Source organism: Pan troglodytes, chromosome 5 (genome assembly GCF_028858775.2).
Source record: "Pan troglodytes isolate AG18354 chromosome 5, NHGRI_mPanTro3-v2.0_pri, whole genome shotgun sequence".
Taxonomy (NCBI): Eukaryota; Metazoa; Chordata; class Mammalia; order Primates; family Hominidae; genus Pan; species Pan troglodytes.
This window is the reverse complement of record NC_072403.2, coordinates 76903066-76922265: the sequence shown is the minus strand read 5'-3', so window position 1 is coordinate 76922265 and position 19200 is coordinate 76903066. Positions and strand designations below refer to the sequence as shown.

The window sequence follows — 19200 nt, the reverse complement described above, 5'->3', positions numbered from 1 at the left end:
CTTCTCAACTTTGAAACCTTTATCGCTTATCCTAAGTCTTTGTGTTATACCTTTATCCCTGTAGTTGTGAAATTACTGCGAAAACCCAAGCAGTTCAAGGACTAATGATGACTGTATATTTTCTGCTTTAAAGTATTCAGCCAGGCCTTTTTAGAACCTATGTTTGTACCTATGTACTGTACATTTTAGTGAATAAGTGGCATTATTTTTAAATACTTTCCAAATAGCTAACATGTAAATATTTTTACTATGACTTGAAAACTGACACTCAAATAATAATTTTGCTTTGTTGAAAAAGTTTGTGCTGCTTATACTGTGCTTTTTGTCTGATATGGTTTCTCTTGAATCAAACAATCCTACTTCTTAAATACTTGTGTACATTTCACACAATGGCAACCACTTTATATCATTACATTTTCTGAGTAAAATATAAAAAATTTTTCAAGACTGAAGTATTTCTATTAAGATTAGATGCTTATTACAGTGTTCTTTTTCCATCATTTACTTGTTTTGAGAATAGCAACAAATCCATCAAACAGAGCTTACAGTGATAGCAACCTCCAGGGTACCAGAAAGAAAACATAGGGAGCATCAAATTGTTAATAATCTACTTTCTTTTTTTTTTTTTTTTTTTTTTTGCTGTTGCAAGATGTAATAGAGTGAAAACAGAGCTCCCATACAAAGGGAGGCGACCCAAAGGGGGTTGCCATTGCCAGCTCGAATGCCTAGGTTTATATCCTGATCATTGTCCCTCCCGCTGTGCTCTCGGGCAACAGATGATTGGCTATTTCTTTACCTCCTGTTGTTGCCTAATTAGCATTTTAGTGGGCTCTCCTTACTATCTGATTGGGCATGTGTGAATTAAGTTGCAAGCCCCTTGTTTAAAGGTGGAAGCGGTCACCTTCCCAGCTAGGCTTAGGGATTCTTAGTCGGCCTAGGAAATCCAGCTAGTTCTGTCTCTCAGTTCCGCCTCTCAACAGGAAATCCCAAGAGCTGTTGGGGAGATTGTCTGATGACCGCCCTAACTGCTTCCTGCTGAACTGGGGCATAGTAGGGGTTGTGCAGTTGAGATTTCCTCGGGAGGGGTGTCTTTGATGTCATTAACTTTGGAGTATGGGCTAGCTGGTCAGTCCAGGGGTCCGCAGTAGACCTTAGTCATGGACTGCATCTGGGGCTCCATTTGAAGAACGATTTGTAGTTTTACAGCTTCAATTCTGGAAGAGACAAACTTAACAAGGAGGTTAAAGATACAGGGATTGAAATGTATGGCCTGCAGTGCAGGGGATTATTTCTTTGGCACAATTCATGGGCCCTGACTATCTGTTTGATAGTTTTGAAAAGGCCCAGTCCAGTAAATAATAATTTGGCCATCTGATCAGTGCTATCAATGCCTAAGTGAAAGGTTTGGTGAAGGGTTTTAAGTAATTTCCATTGGTTAGCTGCAGGCAACAGTATTTCTCCTTCTTCAGTGGCTAGCCATCCTGAGGGGAGAAAACTATGTCTTTGTGAGGTTCCCCATTCTACTTCTCCTGCTGAGTATTGGGGCTTGGTTTCCCGGAGGGGATTACCCCATACTAGGGGTCCTTCTATAAGCATTTCTAATGGAGGGTCCTGCCTTGCGGCTCTTTTGGCTTCAATATCCGCTTGGCAGTTCCCTTCTATTTTCCTTTCCTTTCCTTTCTGATGACCCCAGCCGTGTAAGACAGCCACCTATTTAGGTTTCTATACAGCCAGTAATAATCTCCTAATGGCTTCCTGATGTTTGATAGGTGTTCCCTCGGAAGTTAGGAATTCCCTTTCTCTCCATATTGCTTCATGGGCATGGAGGACTAGGTAAGCATACTTAGATTCTGTGTATATATTTACCCTTTTTCCTTCTCCTAATTTTAGTGCCTGAGCGAGGGCTATTAGTTCTGCCAGCTGAGCACTAGTTCCTGCAGTGAAGGGATTACTTTCAAGTATTCCATTATCACTGACCACTGCATACCTCACTTTTCAAAGTCCTTTTTCTACAAAGGAACTTCCATCAGTACACAAGTTAAGGTTGGGATCAGTCAAGGGAACCTCTAAAAGGTCCCCTCAAGTGGCGTATGTTTGAGCAATTACTTGTTGACAGTTATGTTCTATCTTTTCTTCATTGTCTGGAAGAAACGTGGCTGGGTTAAGAGTTGCACAAGTGCGCAGTTGCAGCACTGGCCCTTCAAGTAATAGAGCCTGATATTTAAGTAAATGGTTGTCTGACAGCCACAAGTCTCCTTTAGCAGTGAGTATGCCATTCACATCATGGATGTCCACACAGTAAGATCTCTTCCCTGTATTATTGTAACTGCTTCGGATACTAAGCCTACTACTGCTGCCACTACCTGTAAACCATGAGGCCAACCCTTGCCACTATATCAGTTTCCTTACTCAGGCCACAGGTTGCAAGCTTGTCCCTCGGACCTCTGTAAGGACTCCTAGAGCTATTCCTGTTTTTTCCGTGACATATAAAGAAAAGTCTTGCCCCATTGACAAACTTAACACTGGGGCTTGGGTTAGGGCCTTCTTTAGGGCCTGGAAAGCCACTTCTGATTCAGGTGTCCATCTTACTAAATGGGTATTGGATTTCTGAGTTTCCTTAATTAGTGTATATAATGGTCTGGCTATTTTGCCATACCTAGGAATCCATATTCGGCAGAAACCTGTTATGCCAAGGAACCTCTTAGTTGCTTTAGGGTTTTGGGATGAGGATAAGCCAGTATAGGCTGGATACATTCCTCACTGAGGGCTCTGGTGCCTTTGGATGATTTTAGCCCTAAGTATTTAACCTGCTGTGAGCAGAGCTGAGCCTTTGGTTTGGAAACCTTGTAGCCACAGGTAGCAAGGAAATTTAAGAGCTCTTGGGAGGCTTGATGGCACAAGGTTTCTGAAAGGGTAGCTAAAAGTAAATCATCCATGTACCAAAGGACAAGAGTGTCCAGGTATGAGAATTGACTCAAGTCTTGGGCTAATGCCTGGCCAAATACATGGGGGCTATCTCTGAACCCTTGGGGTAAAACAGTCCAGGTGAGTTGAGACGTTGGGTTTGAAGGCTCTTCAAAGGCAAACAAGAATTGAGAGTCAGGATGTACAGGGATGCAGAAAAAGGCATCCTTAAGGTCCAGGACTGTAAACCACTCTGCTTCCTCTGGTATTTGGGAAAGCAGAGTATAAGGGCTAGGTACAGCTGGGTATAGAGGGACAATGGCATCATTGATAACCCTGAGATGTTGCACTAATCTCTATTATCCATGAGGTTTCTGTACTCCTAAAATTGGAATACTTCAGGGGCTATTGCATGGTTTTACTAGGCCTTGGGCTTTTAGGTCCTTAATTTTTTGGAGTTCTTGTTGGGCCTCGGGTCTAAGGGGGTACTGCCTTTGGTAGGGAAAGAAGGCGGAATCCCTTAGTTTAACTTGAACAGGATGGGCATTCTTTGCTCGTCTATATTGTCCTTCTGTTGTCTAGACTTTAGGATTAATTCCTTCCTCAAGCAGGGGACAACCAACGGGTGTTCCTTCTCCTATGTTCAGGTGTATAATGGCCCCTGCTTTTGCTAGAATGTCTCTCCCTAGCAAGGGAGTCGGGCTTTCAGGCATAATTAGAAAAGCATGTGAAAAGAGTAAAGCTCCCCAGTCACAGCTTAGTGGCTGGGAGAAGTATCTAGTGACTGGCTGTCCTAGGACCCCCTCAGATAGTGACAGATCTGGAGGACAGTTGTCCAAGACAGGAGAGTAAGACTGAGAAGGCCGCACTGGTGTCCAGGTGACAGTTAACCTCCTGGCCCTCAATGATCAAGCTTATCCGGGGCTCTGTGAGGGTGATAGCATGGGCTGGCACTTGCCCCAGGCACCCTCAGTCCCGCTGCTGGATCATCTGGTTAGTGGCTTCTGACTCAGAGGACCTTCATCCCTTGGGGCAGTGGGCCTTCCAGTGATTCCCTTGACATAAGGGGCATGGACAAGGGGGCAGCTTACTTCTACTTGGACAATCTTTTTTAAAGTGTCCTTGTAGACTGCACTGGAAGCAAGGCCTATTAGGCATTTGATTTTCCCAGCTTTTCCCTTTTCCAGAGCCTCCAAAGTCTGCTTGCCTGAGGGCCATGACTAAAGTGGTAGCCTTTTTTTTTTTTTTATCCCGTTTGTCCCGTTCCGCCTGCTCCTCCTGATCTCTTTTATAAAAAAACCAAGGTTGCCAAGTTCAATAGGGTTTCTAAGTTTTGCTCCGGGCCTATGGCAGAATTTTGAAGTTTTTTTTCTAATGTCTGCAGCTGATTGAGTGATAAACTTATCCTTTAAGATTAGTTGGCCTTCAATAGAATCAGGTGAGAGAGGTATGCTTCCTCAATGCCTCCCTTAGTCTCTCCAGAAAGGCAGTAGGATTTTCTTCCTTTCCCCGTGTTATAGTGGACATCATTGAATAATTCATAGTCTTCCTAGTTTTCCTTAGTCCTTCTAGCACGCAAGTTAGCAAATGTTTGTGGCACCAATCTCCATGTTCTGATTCTGTGTCCCAGTGAGGGCCTATACTGGGAACTGCCTGCTGGCCTGTGGGGAATCATTCTTTTTCCTCTGTTGTCATCCTATCATTGACCTGACTGAGATACCAGAGATCACCAAACTCTCGGGCTGCAGTTATGGTGGCACTTCTCTCATTTGGGGTTAGTGTCTGATTTAGCAGTAACATTATATCTCTCCATGTCAGATCAAAGGATTGCCCTAACTCTTGTAAAACATCAATATAGCCATCAGGGTTATCTGAGAATTTACCAGGTCTATTTTAATTTGCTTTAAGTCTGAGAGAGAAAAAAGTACATGCACGCTGGCTGGACTGAATTCTCCTCCTCCCACCGCTTGGAGGGGGCATAATTGGGGAACATTGGCACTCTTTGGTTAATTGTTTACCCCTTTTTCTATCTCCTTTTGGACCATTTGGGTTGAAGGGGGGTCCTTATTCGTTGGGGAAAGAGTCAGGGGGACACTGGGATAGGGAGGTAGACTTAGGGCTTCCTGTAGGGCATAAATCACGCTTTTTACATAATTGCGAGTTGTCTCTTAATGAAAAGAAAATTTGTACATATGGCACTTCACTCCATTTGCCTTTTTCCTACAAAAGAGATCTAGCTGTAAGATGGTGTTATAATTTATACTTCCCTCAGGAGGCCAGGTTTCTCCCCCCTTGAAGAGGGTATTGTGGCCAGGCGGTACTGCAGAAGAATATAAGTCATTTCTTTCTTAGCGTCTAAGGGTCAAATTGGTCTTAATTCTCCAGAATACATCTTAGGGGCATTTTTGCCTTGGGGGAAAGGTTTACCATCTGAAAAAAGGACATAGGGATGCCAGCACCCCTAGTCATTTTCTGATGAGCATTAGTCCTAGAGCATCCTCTACGGTCCTAATGCTTATTCCTTTCTAGGGTGTGTAACCACCGATGGACCTCTGCTTATCCGATTAGTTACGATCACCGATGTAGCAGTCCTGCATCTGTTTTACCCGCCTCTCTTGACCACAAAGAAAGGGATCCGGGATGCTGGATTCTAGTGGTCCTTTACCAATATGCTTAACATTGCCTTTGCACTCAGGGTGAGTCCTAGAGCTGAGCTGGGTTTCTGAGTATTTCACAACAACCCAGCTACACCATCAAGACGCATTCACATCAACAACAGTTCTTATGCAAATTCGTTTCAGAGAGGGTGTAGTGAAACTTTTGAGTCCAGATTGAGATAGTCTTTTGATTCTGTAAGTACTTTAAGGCTTGTCTGGGTGCAAACAGTTTGCACGTTTGAGGAGACCAATTATTAGGCAGTTTTTCTAACTCTGCTTCCACAAAAGTCTCCTTATCAATTACTGAATACCCATTGTGGTTTTTTCCTCAATCACCTGGGAGGAACCATCTATCATCCTGTGCTGAAGGGAGTTCCTCCTAGCTCTGGTCGGACTTTTGTATGGTAATTAAAATTTAAATCTCCTGTTAGGAAATCTGCTGGGTTAAGGGAATTATCAGTGGTTGGAGTTACATTAGCTTTTTCTAACATAATAGCCCCATACTTTAAGATTTTTGAGTTAGAAAGCTACCTTTTTGCTTTTTTTTTTTTTTTGACTTAGAATAACTCTGAACTGGTGAGGTGTTCTCACAACGAGGTTTCCTCTAAAAGTTACTTTTCTACTTTTAGTAAAGCAGTTGTCCCTACTGACTGAATGCATTTGGCCCATCTGTGGGTTACTGGGTTAAGGATTTGCTAAGCCCTTATTTACACTGCAACAAAGTGGCAATTATCAATTACAGGTTTTAAATTTACCCTGGGTTTTAAAGGAATAGGGCACAATTTTTTTTTAACTATTAATATCTTTTTCTTTATTTTTCTCTTTGACTCCCTTTTTGTCTCTCTCTCCGTCTCTCTCTCTTAGCCATTACAAACTTGGGGCCCTGGAAAAGGTGGTGGGGAACGGGTCCCACATAACTGCCCATGTAGACAGCTGTATAACTAAATCAGGAGGGATAACAGGGATAAGACTCCCTGGGTTATAGCCTAGGTGCCTAAGGACACAGTGTAGAGCCTCCTTAGATCCCTTTGGAGATACAACTTGCTAGAAGAAATGAAAGTCTGAACTATTAGTACCTAGGAGGCAGGGATCAGAGGAAGTAGATTCAGAGGTAAGGAGAATTTTGGGGCTACACTTTCAAGAAAGTCGCGGTCAGGACCCAGGAGGTATGGGTCAGAAGGAAAGGTAGGGGCGCACGCATGGGCGACTGCTGAGTAGAGACTTCTGGCTGCACCATGATCTTAACCAGCTACTGCTGGGAGTTCGGGACAACAGCTTTCTACCTCTAGTTGGCCCTCAGCTTCTCCAAGAAAATTGAAAGTGGAAGCTGGCTCCAGGCAGACCAACGTCCCCAATAGAAGGGTTGGGGGTTGTTAGAAAGCCCTTCCCCAGATAGCCTCACACCTGAGTCTTAAGTCCAGTGGCCACGCTAATCGTTTTTAACTGGCCGACAGGTGCCCAGTATTTTCCTCCAGTTCTAAGGAAGGATAGGACAGAATAGCAAGTGAAAGTGGTCCAATATTACCACTTTGGAGGTCCCTTCGTGGTCGCCAAAATGTTACCGGGTGGTCCTTGCTCACAGAGGTCCCAAGATGGCAGCGAACCGCTTCCAAGATGGTGGCAAGCCTTGTGTTCTCTGACCTCGGGCTCTTGGCCTCACGGATTCTGAGGAATGGAATCTTGGGCCATGCGGTAAGTGTTATAGCTCTATTAGAAGCCGTGGGTCATGGAAGAGAACCGTGGAACCCAGTGACTAGTGTTCAGCTCGATTAGGATGAATGCAGGCACTTAGCCATGCAGGAACAATGGCAAGCCTTTAGCCCGATCGGGAGTGGCAATGGGCGCCTCGCTGGATCAGGAGCACAGCAGACACCCTACCAGATCTGGAGGGATGGAACTCAGCAGCCGGTCTGCAACAGTGGCAAACAGCAGTGGTGGATGGCAAGCGAAAGCTCAGCTCAAGCCATAAAAAACATAGACCAGAAGAGTGCAGTTGCAAGATTTAACAGAGTGAAAACAGAGCTCCCATGCAAAGGGAGGGGACCCAAAGGGGGTTGCCCAATAATCTACTTTCTTTATTGCAATGTCTTCAGAGAACATTGTTGAACAAGAAGTGGGAAGTATGAAGAAACAAAATATAATTTTTAAAAATGTTGTCACTTATCATTGCTACCTGCTGGTACTTTGTTAGATGAAGCATAGAAATCATAAATAACATTTCTTTCTTAAATTGTAATGTAGAGGGAAAGGGAGAGAGAGAGAGTCACAATGATAATATGGAAGAGAATAGAGAATAAATTGGATGCCTTTATGCTGAAATATGCCAGGTGAATGACAGCAGTTGCAAGAATTGGTTCATTCAATAAGCACTGGCACTTTGATTCTTTCTTTTCCAAGTTATCACTGTGAATTTGGACCTTGCAAAGCTAGTGATCCTTGTGAGAATGGAGCTGTGCGTGGAGAGAAAATGGATTTGGAAATGTTTCCCCTTGAGTTCCAGTGCCAGTGTGCCAGCTTTTCAGGTCCACGCTGTGAGATCAATGTCAATGAGTGCAGTTCCAGCCCTTGCCTGCATGGATATTGCTATGACAGTGAGTTCCTTCAGTGGCTGCAATTATTGTAGAGCAGACCAATGTAGAATGTAACATAGTAATGGGAGAGTTTAGGATATAACCATGATTATTTACTGACTTTAGCCTGGCTTGAACATCAAAGTCAATGTCAGTTATCTTCACTAAGTACCCCCAATTTCTGACAAATTCATTTATATTTTTGTGAGTCACAAGTGCAGCGAATGAGGAAATCTAATGAAATGTGACTTTTCCTTTCTAGTGTCAGAATTAACCTTTGCAATTTTATTTGAAATGGTAGAATTTTAAAAAATATTCACCCTTAGGCATGAGAAAGCATTGTTTACAGTATTCAAAATAACATTAGTTTAGCCTATTTTATACATATATCACCCCACACACTCACACTTCTTCCTACTGAAATTTATATTCCTAAAAAAAATAAATTTATAGAGGAAAAAGACAGGAAGAAAAGAAGGAAAGAGGGAAAAGTAAGATGGAACATGGATTTTTCTGTGGAAGAACATGCCTCAAATGGGTAATTTTGTTGAGACACAGAAAACGAAATGACATTTTACACAGAATGTGGCTGAGGCATAAAAAGGAGAAACAAATAAACAAAGGTCTAGATGGGTGTTGCAAAAAACTATCTTATTTGGTTTTATCTCACCTCCTTTAAAATATATTTCTACATGATCCCTCAGTATCAGGTAACCTGCCCTGATATTCACGTAGGTTCTTTTCTATTTTCCTTGAGTGTCGGCCGGCTTGAGAAATAAAGGGACAGAGTACAAAAGAGAGAAATTTTAAAGCTGGGCATCCGGGGGAGACATCCCATGTTAGTAGGTTCTGTGATGCCCCACAAGACACAAAAACCAGCAAGTTTTTATTAGGGAGTTTCAAAAGGGGAGGGAGTGTGCGAATAGGTGTGGGTCACAGACATCAAGTACTTTACAAGGTAATAGAATATCACAAGGAAAGTGGAGGCAGGGCGAGATCACAGGACCACAGGACTGAGGCGAAATTAAAATTGCTAATGAAGTTTTGGGCACCATTTCATTGATAACATCTTATCAGGAGACAGGGTTTTGAGAGCAACCAGTCTGACCAAAATTTATTAGGTGGGAATTTCCTCTTTCTAATAAGCCTGGGAGCGCTATGGGAGACTGGGGTCTATTTCACGCCTGCAGTCTCGACCATAAGAGACGGCCATGCCCAGGGGGGCCAGTTCAGAGACCCACCCCCAGGTGCACATTCTCTTTCTTAGGGATGTTCCTTGCTGAGAAAAAGAATTCAGCTATATTTCTCCCTTTTGCTTTTGAAAGAAGAGAAATATGGCTCTGTTCTGCCCGGCTCACTGGTGGTCAGAGTTCAAGGTTATCTTTCTTGTTTCCTAAACATTGCTGTTATCCTGTTCTTTTTTCAAGGTGCCCAGATTTCATATTGCTCAAACACACATGCTGTACAATTTGTGCAGTTAATGCAATTATTACAGGGTCCTAAGGCGATATACATCCTCCTCAGCTGACAGGATTAAGAGATTGAAGTAAAGACAGGCATAGGAAATCACTCGGGTATTGATTGGGGAAGTGATAAGTGTCCATGAAATCTTTACAATTTATGTTTAGAGATTGCAGTAAAGACAGGCATAAGAAATTATAAAAGTATTAATTTGGGGAACTAATAAATGTCCATGAAATCTTCACAATCTACGTTCTTCTGCCATGGCTTCAGCTGGTCCTTCTGTTTGGGGTCCCTGACTTCCCACAACACCTCAATATATGAATAAATAGTTAAAATTACATATAAAACCTCATTTCAATAGAAAGTTATGTTATTGTCTTTTTATTTAGAAACAGTAGGATTTAACTCAAATTTTAAATTTGTTTCTCAAAACAAGTGCTGTGCAAATAAAAGCCAATATCAAGGCAATTGAATTTTGTAAATTGGGTGAAGCCACCCAGATATAAAAGAACAGGTAGTGGTGGGGCCCTAGCAAACTGAAATATCTATATAGCTACTAATATCACGTTAATTTTCTAACATTGTGCCAGCTAAGCAAAACAGTTCTGTGGACTATATGCCATATTTTTGCTGCTCTTGATATAAATCACCAAGTTATTATTTTTGTTCCAGATTTTGGCACTTCCAAGATTTTAAAATTTCTGAAATTCTCAAATTACCTTGAAGTAAGTCAGTATTGTATCATTTCTGAGCTCAAACCCACAGGTGTCTGGTGAGGAATGATACTTAAAAAAGATTCATCTCATTTTAAAATACCGCATGGCTGAGAGAGAAGTTAGAGATCTTTTGTTTTTGAAATATGTAGGCAGCCCTACTATAATGATTATAATAGACAATTTAAACTTAAATTGTTCACATTGATTAACAATGTATTATAATATATTTGACTTTTAGAAGTTCTTCATAAATATTTTAATATATGATTTTTTCTAAGATATGAAAATGCAATTTATAATGTTACTTATAATGCAATACTACCTATTAAAATTTTGAAACCATAATATATTATGGGAAATGTAAAATTTGAATACTTAATATATTAATGTATTTCATAATATAATCATTCATAATATATTTTGGACCCCATCTAAGGATATTTAGCTACCAGGCAACCAAAATATTTATTAAAATTTATATCACACATGTAGAATGTTATCAGAATGAAACTAAGACACTAGATTCTTCATACTTTCTCTGAAATAAAATAGTTTGGGAAGCTAAACTTCCTGAATTCTAGTTAATAGTGATACAGACAGAAGACAGGGAAATACTGGGTAGAAGAAGGTACAAGATGCCCTGGCAAAGGCCGCATCCTCAAGCCTGGATACCCGTAGCCATAAATGAGAACAGGCATTCCTGTTTTTCCACCCAAAAAGTTGCCTTTTGGCTTGCCATGCTCCCTAGCCTGTACCCATATAAATGCTGAAACTCAGACTCCAGAGTGAACCAGAAGATGAAGAGATAAGACAGGCAGACCAACAGACCCTTCCGCAGAGAAAGAGAGAAGAGGAGGAACATCTGAATACCAAGAGGAGTTTGGGAGTGGTCAGAGAGGAGTTTGGCCACTGTGCGGCCCAACTCCAGGGGAAGATTATCTTCCCACTCCATCCCCCGCTTTCACTTCCCCATCCATCCTGCTGAGAGCCACCTCCACCACTCAAGATCTCTCATTCAACCCTCAAGCCCATGTGTGACCCGAATCTTCCGGGACGCTAGGCAAGAGCTCGGGATACAGAAAGCTATCATACTGGCCCTCTGCCCTTGTGAAACGGCAGAGGATCCATTCAGCTGGTTAACCCTTAAAGCCATCTGCGGACATCAAGGCTAAGAGAGCATTGTAACACTGGGGTTGCAGGCACCCACCCCTAGAGACTACCATAGGTCTAGAGCCCAAAGCACTCGCCCTGGCCTCTGCACCTGCCTATCTGCGTGGTCCCTCTCCCTCAAGGGGTTTCAGCAGCTGCGTCAACTGAGCAGGCCAGCCACACCCCTGTCGCATGTCCTGCGAGAGGGATCAGGGAACTCTAGCATGTCAATAGTATTTATTACAGGACAGTATATGAGAAACCACTGCATATATGTGTGTGTTTGTGTGTGAGTCTGTAAATCTCGAACACCATTATACGGTTGTTCACCATTTTGTTGTTACAGGTTTGTTTGTTTTTTAATGGAGTCTTGCTCTGTCTCCCAGTGTGGAGTGCAGTGGCACGATCTAGGCTCACTGTGACCTCTGTCTCCCAGGTTCAAGCAATTGTCCTGCCTCAGCCTCCCGAGTAGCTGGGACTACAGGCATGTGCCACCAAGCCCGGCTAATTTTTTTTTTGTATTTTTAGTAGCGATGGGGTTTCACCATGTTGATCAGGCTGGTCTTGAACTCCTGACCTCCAATGATCCACCCGCCTCGGCCTCCCGAAGTGCTGGGATTACAGGTGTGAGCCACCTGCCTGGCCTGCTGTTACAGTTTTAAAATACCTCTGTATATTCCACCAAAAAGTTTTGTCACATTTCAAACTTTCATTCAGTACAACCAGTATATATGATGTCTGGTACACACTTAAGCATAAAATGAATAATATATCCAGATTCATGGAAGGCCTATTTTAAGAAAATTTGGCCTCAAAATAGTAGTATGAAATATTTATAAACACAGACTAATACCAATGCAGTTGAAATGGGAATGGTCCTTTTTCCCCCTTGCAGGGTGTGTGACAGGGGGAGTGGCTCGCTTCTTCAGTGCCCCATTCCTCTAGCGGAACGTATAGACAGGCAGGATGTGGAGCTCTGACTCCACCGCCGTGCATAGGGGTGAGTGTTTACAGCTCCTGAAGCCCCAGTGGGCGTGTGTTACAGGGTGCTCATTTAGTTTTGCTCTTTTAGTTTTGCCATCTATAGGCTGCTTGTGTTAACCAGCTCAATTAGACCCTCTACTTTGTCACAAGGACAGAGGGCTTTCTGTATCCTGGGTTCTTGCCTTGGTGTACCAGAAGAATCAGATCACACCTGGGCTTGGAGAATGAATGCAACGTTTTACTGGGTGGAAGTAGCTCTCAGACAATGCAAGCCAGAAGGGAGGTGGTTTTCCCTTGGAGTTGGGGTGCTCGGCGGCCTGGGCTCCCCTCTGACTGCCCTGGCAAAACTCCATGTTCTTCTGAAGCTCCAGCATGCCAGCGCTTGTCAGTGCGTTCCTCTTGATGTGCAGCCACCTGTGTGTTCCTCTGCTGATGTGCGCCTCTCAATGTCCAAGTGCCACTGTGTCTTCTTCCCCTGATATGTTTCTCACTACATCCAGCCACATGTGTGTCTGCCTGCTAGGGTCTCCGGGGTTTTTATAGGCACACGATGTGGGCAGGGCGGGACAGGGTGGTCTTGGGAAATGCAACATTCTGGCCTAAAGGCAGGAGTGCAGTCCTCACGTAGATCCATGGGGGTGGAGCCCTAGCCAAGGACCACGCCCTCTTCTACCCAGCACTTCCCTTCCCCCTTCTGTATCATTTAAAGGGACCACACTCTTCCCATTCCAGCACTTCCATATCACAGTTACTAGATTTTCTGTTAAAAACAACAACAACAATCAAGAGCAAGACTATGTGTATAACATGTCTTTCCTGTGAAATGGTTATTGGTTATCACATAGCCCCGTGGTTAACAAATTACATATGAGAAAAACCCTCTACTTTTTGTTACTTTGTTTTAAATATTTAATTTTTTTCTATCTTCTTTGCAGTATCCGATTTCCCTTTGGTATCCAATTTAGTTCTCTAGGTTCTCTTCTGGCACTTAGTCCATTTATTAGATTTTTATTCCAGAATAAAGTGTTAGAAACACATTCCTTGTCTGTATTAATCTATGTTAGAAACACATTTATTGACAATAAAAGCATGCTTTATTTTTTTAACAATCTGTTTCCAGACACTTTGTTTGTTCAAAGTTACCTTTTGTTGTCCTTTGCGTTTAATGTAATTTATAATTTGTCTTCATAGAACACGTAACATCAATGCTGAAAGTTAATTTGACTCCAGTTGTTTGTTACTTGTCAGTATGCATCAGTATCCCAACTTAAATAATAACCATAAGGATAATTTTAAATATTGTTATGATTGATGACACTCCACGTCTTAATTATATATTGTATATGTGGTTTTAATATGTTAAAATAAAAAATACCATGTGTAACATAGAAGCACAGACTGACATTTTATCACATTAATTCATTTACAATTACATCTGTTTATCTATTAACAATTTGTAGTCAATGAGAGGTTAAAAACTAGGTGCTAGATACAAAGGGAAAGTAAAACAGAAGTAAAATCCTGTCTAAGGAGCTGCCTATTCTTGTGTATTTCACTTGTCTTTTGTTGATGTCTATGACTGCCCTGTTCCCCTTAGAGGCCCTAGTTACACATGTTGTACAAAACATGGCTGCAGAAATCCAGAAGCTAGATACATTTATTACAGTGCATTAAAAATGATGTTGCCACTGAAGACCTAAGCATTTAATGAGAGTAATAGCAAGTACATGCACAGAGGCGTAATGGGAGTATAGATTTCATGGTAAATCTCAGGGATAATGAAGAACTCAGGGACTGACTGCAAGTAGTTATAAATTGGTGCCTGCTCCAACTGCAATTCATACTGTCACTACTTCCTTGAGATGCTTCAGACACCATTCTTTTTCATCATTAATGGTAAAATGAAGAACAAATTGTGATCATTATTTTACAAAGATTTTGATGAAATGTGAAAGCTCTTTTTAACTAAGGCTTAAGTAGCTCATTATCAACTTTGAGATCACAATGCACTTTAATATATTCTGTCATACATAGAAGTTTAACAACTGAACAGTTAAGGTCTTGTTTATTAAACCTAAAACAACTTGGGAAAATTAAATGATACAAGAGTAACCTATTTATCATATATATTGTGTACTGCCCAAAACAAGAGAGAGCAAGTAAAATTGGATATTTTCATTGTTGCTTTGCAAACTATTACCAAATGTCCATAGTAATTGTTCTTATTTCAACTAACTGAAGTTTTTTTTTTAAGTTAAATAGAACTGAATAAGATGGTTATTTAGAAAATATTGTAGATGACTATGTAATAGATTAAATATAATAATTCTTACTTTATTTGGTTAAAAGTGAACTACATAAATGATTATAGAATTTTAGACTAATTATAATTACCTGTACTAAGGTTAAAGGAATGTTAAGAGTTTTCTCTTTTCTGTTGTTTCCAGTGGTTGATGGCTTTTCCTGCTTATGCAATCCAGGCTATGTTGGGATAAGATGTGAACAGGACATTGATGACTGCATCCTGAATGCCTGCGAGCACAATTCTACCTGCAAAGATCTGCATCTCGTTAGTATCCACTGGTCTTTTATATACCTAAATGTGGACTAATATAATTTAACACCTACGTACAAATAGAGTGAGCTTTTGCCTGTGTGTTAGGTTAGTATATATATTACATATGCTTACTTCTCAAGGTTAGAAAACAGAAACTCAAGCAACTTTTTTTTTTAACTTAAAGGTAGTAAAACATGTTCTATTCTCCACTCTATACAGGTTGGTTTAAATATTATATAACAAACTGTTCACTTATTGGATTCACAACTTGTGGCAATATTGAATTTGTGTAAAATTTCAGAATTTATTCTGAAAGGCACTGTGTGAGTCTTACGGCCACCTATTTTTATCTAACTCATGGTATTACATTCACACATATATTTCATTATCATTATCTTACATTTCACTCTGACCTCCATCTCATATTACATATTTCCAGTTTCCTTCACTCATCTGTTGGTGTTGTCCCTTCAGTACATATTCATTTGTCATCACCTTTGTCACAAGCATGTTCCATTCTGCCTTAAACGATCTGTGACATGGTTGGCAATTGATTTGGGATCCCCTCCGGCTCCTCATTTCTCACAAAGCCTGACATAAAAACACCTACTCAAGGTGGACTCACTCACTGACTGGCTTCAGAAAATAAGCAGCATACAACACAAGTCAGGGCTACAATACTAATCCAGGCTTATAGTTTGTTACTTAACAACAGAACTGATATTTGCAAGAGGACTATACTTGTTGAAGTTAGAAAACAAAGCTTTAAAAGCAAACCTTTGAAAAGTCAAAATATGGTTTCAGCCACCACATATTTTGACTGTCAGTGCACTGACATTGTTTTTACAATAGAAGGAACATTTGTGGCAAACTGTTTTTTCCCACAAGGACTGCAGATACCTAATGGAATAACTGTAACTCGCATTTACATATCCATGACCAGAAACAGAGTTACTCCAGAGGTTGTCTAGCCACTTTTCAAGTATTTGTGGTTGTCTGGATGCTTTGTCTTGGTCCATGTCTCATGCTTTGTCTAAGGCAGTCATGTTAATCACATCCCACTCTTGGGGATTCCTTTAGAAGTGGACGTGTGACACTATGCTGGTCTCTGAGGCAAGGGAGGCATTCTTTCTGAGGAAAGATTTCGTCGCCTGCTCTTAGAATGTGAGGAAAAGTATGCGTGACCTCTCCTATACCTTCTAACATCTGGATTTATGTAGTTGCTCTTACCATTTTGAGGCCCTAAAGCAAGATGGGGGGGGGTATAGTTGATTAGACTATCACTATTAACTACTTAAATAATAATATAATAAACTATTAGTCTATTATTAGTGAGTGTCCTGAAAACAGCAGAGATTAGAGATACAAGAAATCTGGTCTGTGGTCAACTGTTGAACTCTTGACTGAACCTCTCAGGTTGCCTGCCCAACCTCTGGACCTAATATATTTGATCCTTATGGCCTTTTGTTTAATATTGCTGAAGTCAGAGTTCCTTTTACTTGCAGGTAAATCATCTAATGTACACATCCATAATGTAATTAAGCTTTATTTTAGGTTGTGATTTTGGCAGTAACTTCAATCTGAGTTTATTACAGAAGAAAGAACCCCATACCTGTAATCGTAAGATTCCACTTTCAGACCTGACACTACCACAGATATTCTGTGGGACATTAAGCCAGTCATTTGACAAGTCAAGGAGTACAACTTTACATCTTGCCTTATACCAAATAACAGAACTTCCAAGGATATTCTTGTCTCATTTATCTATTTTATGAATTGCCACTAAGAAGCTATTCCAACTAACTGTAGTATCAGTTTAAGATCTTGACTCCTATTTCCAGAAATTGTGATAATAAGAATATTGGGGGGAGGGGAAAGCAGAAAGAAGCAAAGTTGAAGAAGAGATAAAGTTCTCATCTTATTAACTGGTTTAAATATATTTTAACATAAGGAGACTATTGAAATTATCTAACTCCTAACTGTAAGTCATATATCAACTTCAAGAACAGAAATGTCATCATACTGGTGATATCCTTCCAAGAAATGGTGTTATGGAGACCACAAATTGCTTAAAATATTAAAGCTCAAAGCATTTCATAGCTTTCAGATATTGTGTCTGGGGCCTAAAGACTACCCTCAGGTTTGATAATGTATAAGAAGAACTCAGAAAAACTGTTTTACTTTTTGCTAGGATTTATTACAATAAAAGTTACAGATTAAAATTAGCAAAGGGAAAGATACATTAGATAAAGTCTAAGATAAAGCAGGTACAGTCTTCCAGGTGTATTCTCCCATTGGAGTTGCATGAAAAGTACTTAAAATACTTTCTCAGAAACAATGTAGGGCAACATATATAAAGTGTAACCAACCAAGGAAGCTCACATAAGCCTTGTTGTCTATGGTTTTCACTGTAGGTCAGTCATGATGACATGAAGCACCTGCGTAACTGACCTTAGCTAATCAGTCTCCAGCTCCTGCAGGGGCCAAGCTGATGCAGCATGCCCCAAAGCCCTAGGCATACAAAAAAAGGCTTGCAAGCATAAATCACATCTAATTAGCATAAACTATTTGGCACAGCTCGAGGTCTCAGGTATCAAAGACATTATTATCTGTCAGGATATTCCAAATTCAGAGGTTATCTCCCAGGAGCCAGTAAAGGGCCGGTCCTTCTGATGGAATATATGTAGGCTTGAGCCCTGAATTTTGAGTTAATGCTTTCTTGCTCAAATGTCTTGTTAAATATTGCCTTTTTGTGTATGAATAAATAGTATACTATTGGAAAACAATGCATTCTATAATAATAAAACAAAAATAGTACAAAGATACTAAGTCATATAAAAAGAGCCAAAATTCATATTTTTAAAATAAAGCCTGGAATAGACATAATACATAATTTTTTGAGTTTTATATTTACTTGCTTTTACTAACTCATTGGTAAAAGAAAAAACATAAAATGTGAAGGATTTGAAGTGGAAGAGAAAATTAGAAAGGCACAGAGTTGGATTTTTCTGCAGAATATTTAATAATCTTAAAAAAACAGAAAGATGATTTATTTAATCTATAAAACATTTGCATTTGCCTAAAGAGTCACCGGCCTGCTTGTTGTATGAGCTGGACTGTCCAGATGAACCCAGGCAATCCCACTGACATGTGGCTTGCATCTTCTTTGAACCTGGTATGTGTATAGCTTTAAATTAACATTTTTATATTTACAGCATTTTCTTTTGATTGTATTGCAGCATCATGATGTTGAATTTAGATGAAAAGCAGAAAATAAGAAGACTTCAAATCCACAGTAGGAAGCGATTTGTAACAATGAGCCAGTTTTCTTCTTTTCCTTTCTTTATGGTTCAGTAAATCTAAGAAAACAATAGGAGGAAAAAATAATCTTTTGAAAGTCTAGCATATAATAAAATACAAATGTTAAGAATGTGTATAGTAAGATCTATTCCCTAGGGTAACTTTGTTATGTATATTTGAGAATAACTATTTCTTGTGGTTATTTAAATATGTATGATCAAATTAATCTAGTATTTCCCCTCTCATTTTAGTTTCGTTTTCCTCTTTATCTTACATGAATAATGAATGCTTATTTTTGATAACAGCAGGGGAAACAAAAATAGTGCAGTAGAACTAATGTGGAAGGAACAACTCTGCAATATATAAATATATATATATAAATATCACACACATCACACACACACACACGTATACTACAGGTTTAACTTTTCCCCCAAACATTCAGATGCAAAAATAAACTGAATTTATGTCTTCCAAAAAAATAAAAAACTACCTTTACTTTCATCCACCATATGGTTGAAAATCCATGTCAATTTTTTTTTCATTATTTTGTTTTTTTTTTTAATTATACTTTAAGTTTTAGGGTACATGTGCACAACGTGCAGGTTAGTTACATATGTATACATGTGCCACGTTGGTGTGCTGCACCCATTAACTCGTCATTTAACATTAGGTATATCTCCTAATGCTATCCCTCCCCCCTCCCCCGACCCCACAAGAGACCCCAGTGTGTGATGTTCCCCTTCCTGTGTCCATGTGTTCTCATTGTTCAATTCCCACCTATGAGTGAGAACATGCAGGTTTGATTTTTTGTCCTTGCGGTAGTTTGCTGAGAATGATGGTTTCGAGCTTCATCCATGTCCCTACAAAGGACGTGAACTCATCATTTTTTATGGCTG

The 19200-nt window shown here is 40.3% G+C and overlaps 1 protein-coding gene across 1 annotated transcript in view; it reads left to right on the top strand.

The window, feature by feature from the left end:
- LOC129144376 (protein eyes shut homolog) overlaps nt 1–18426 on the top strand; it is a 67889-nt gene extending 49463 nt beyond the window's left edge. The window contains exons 3-4 of the mRNA XM_054686574.2: nt 14892–15013; nt 18241–18426. Of these exons, the coding sequence (XP_054542549.1) occupies nt 14892–15013; nt 18241–18264 (146 nt within the window). The 3' untranslated portion in view covers nt 18265–18426. The remainder of the gene's footprint in view (nt 1–14891; nt 15014–18240) is intronic.
- Nucleotides 18427–19200: the final 774 nt, after the last annotated feature.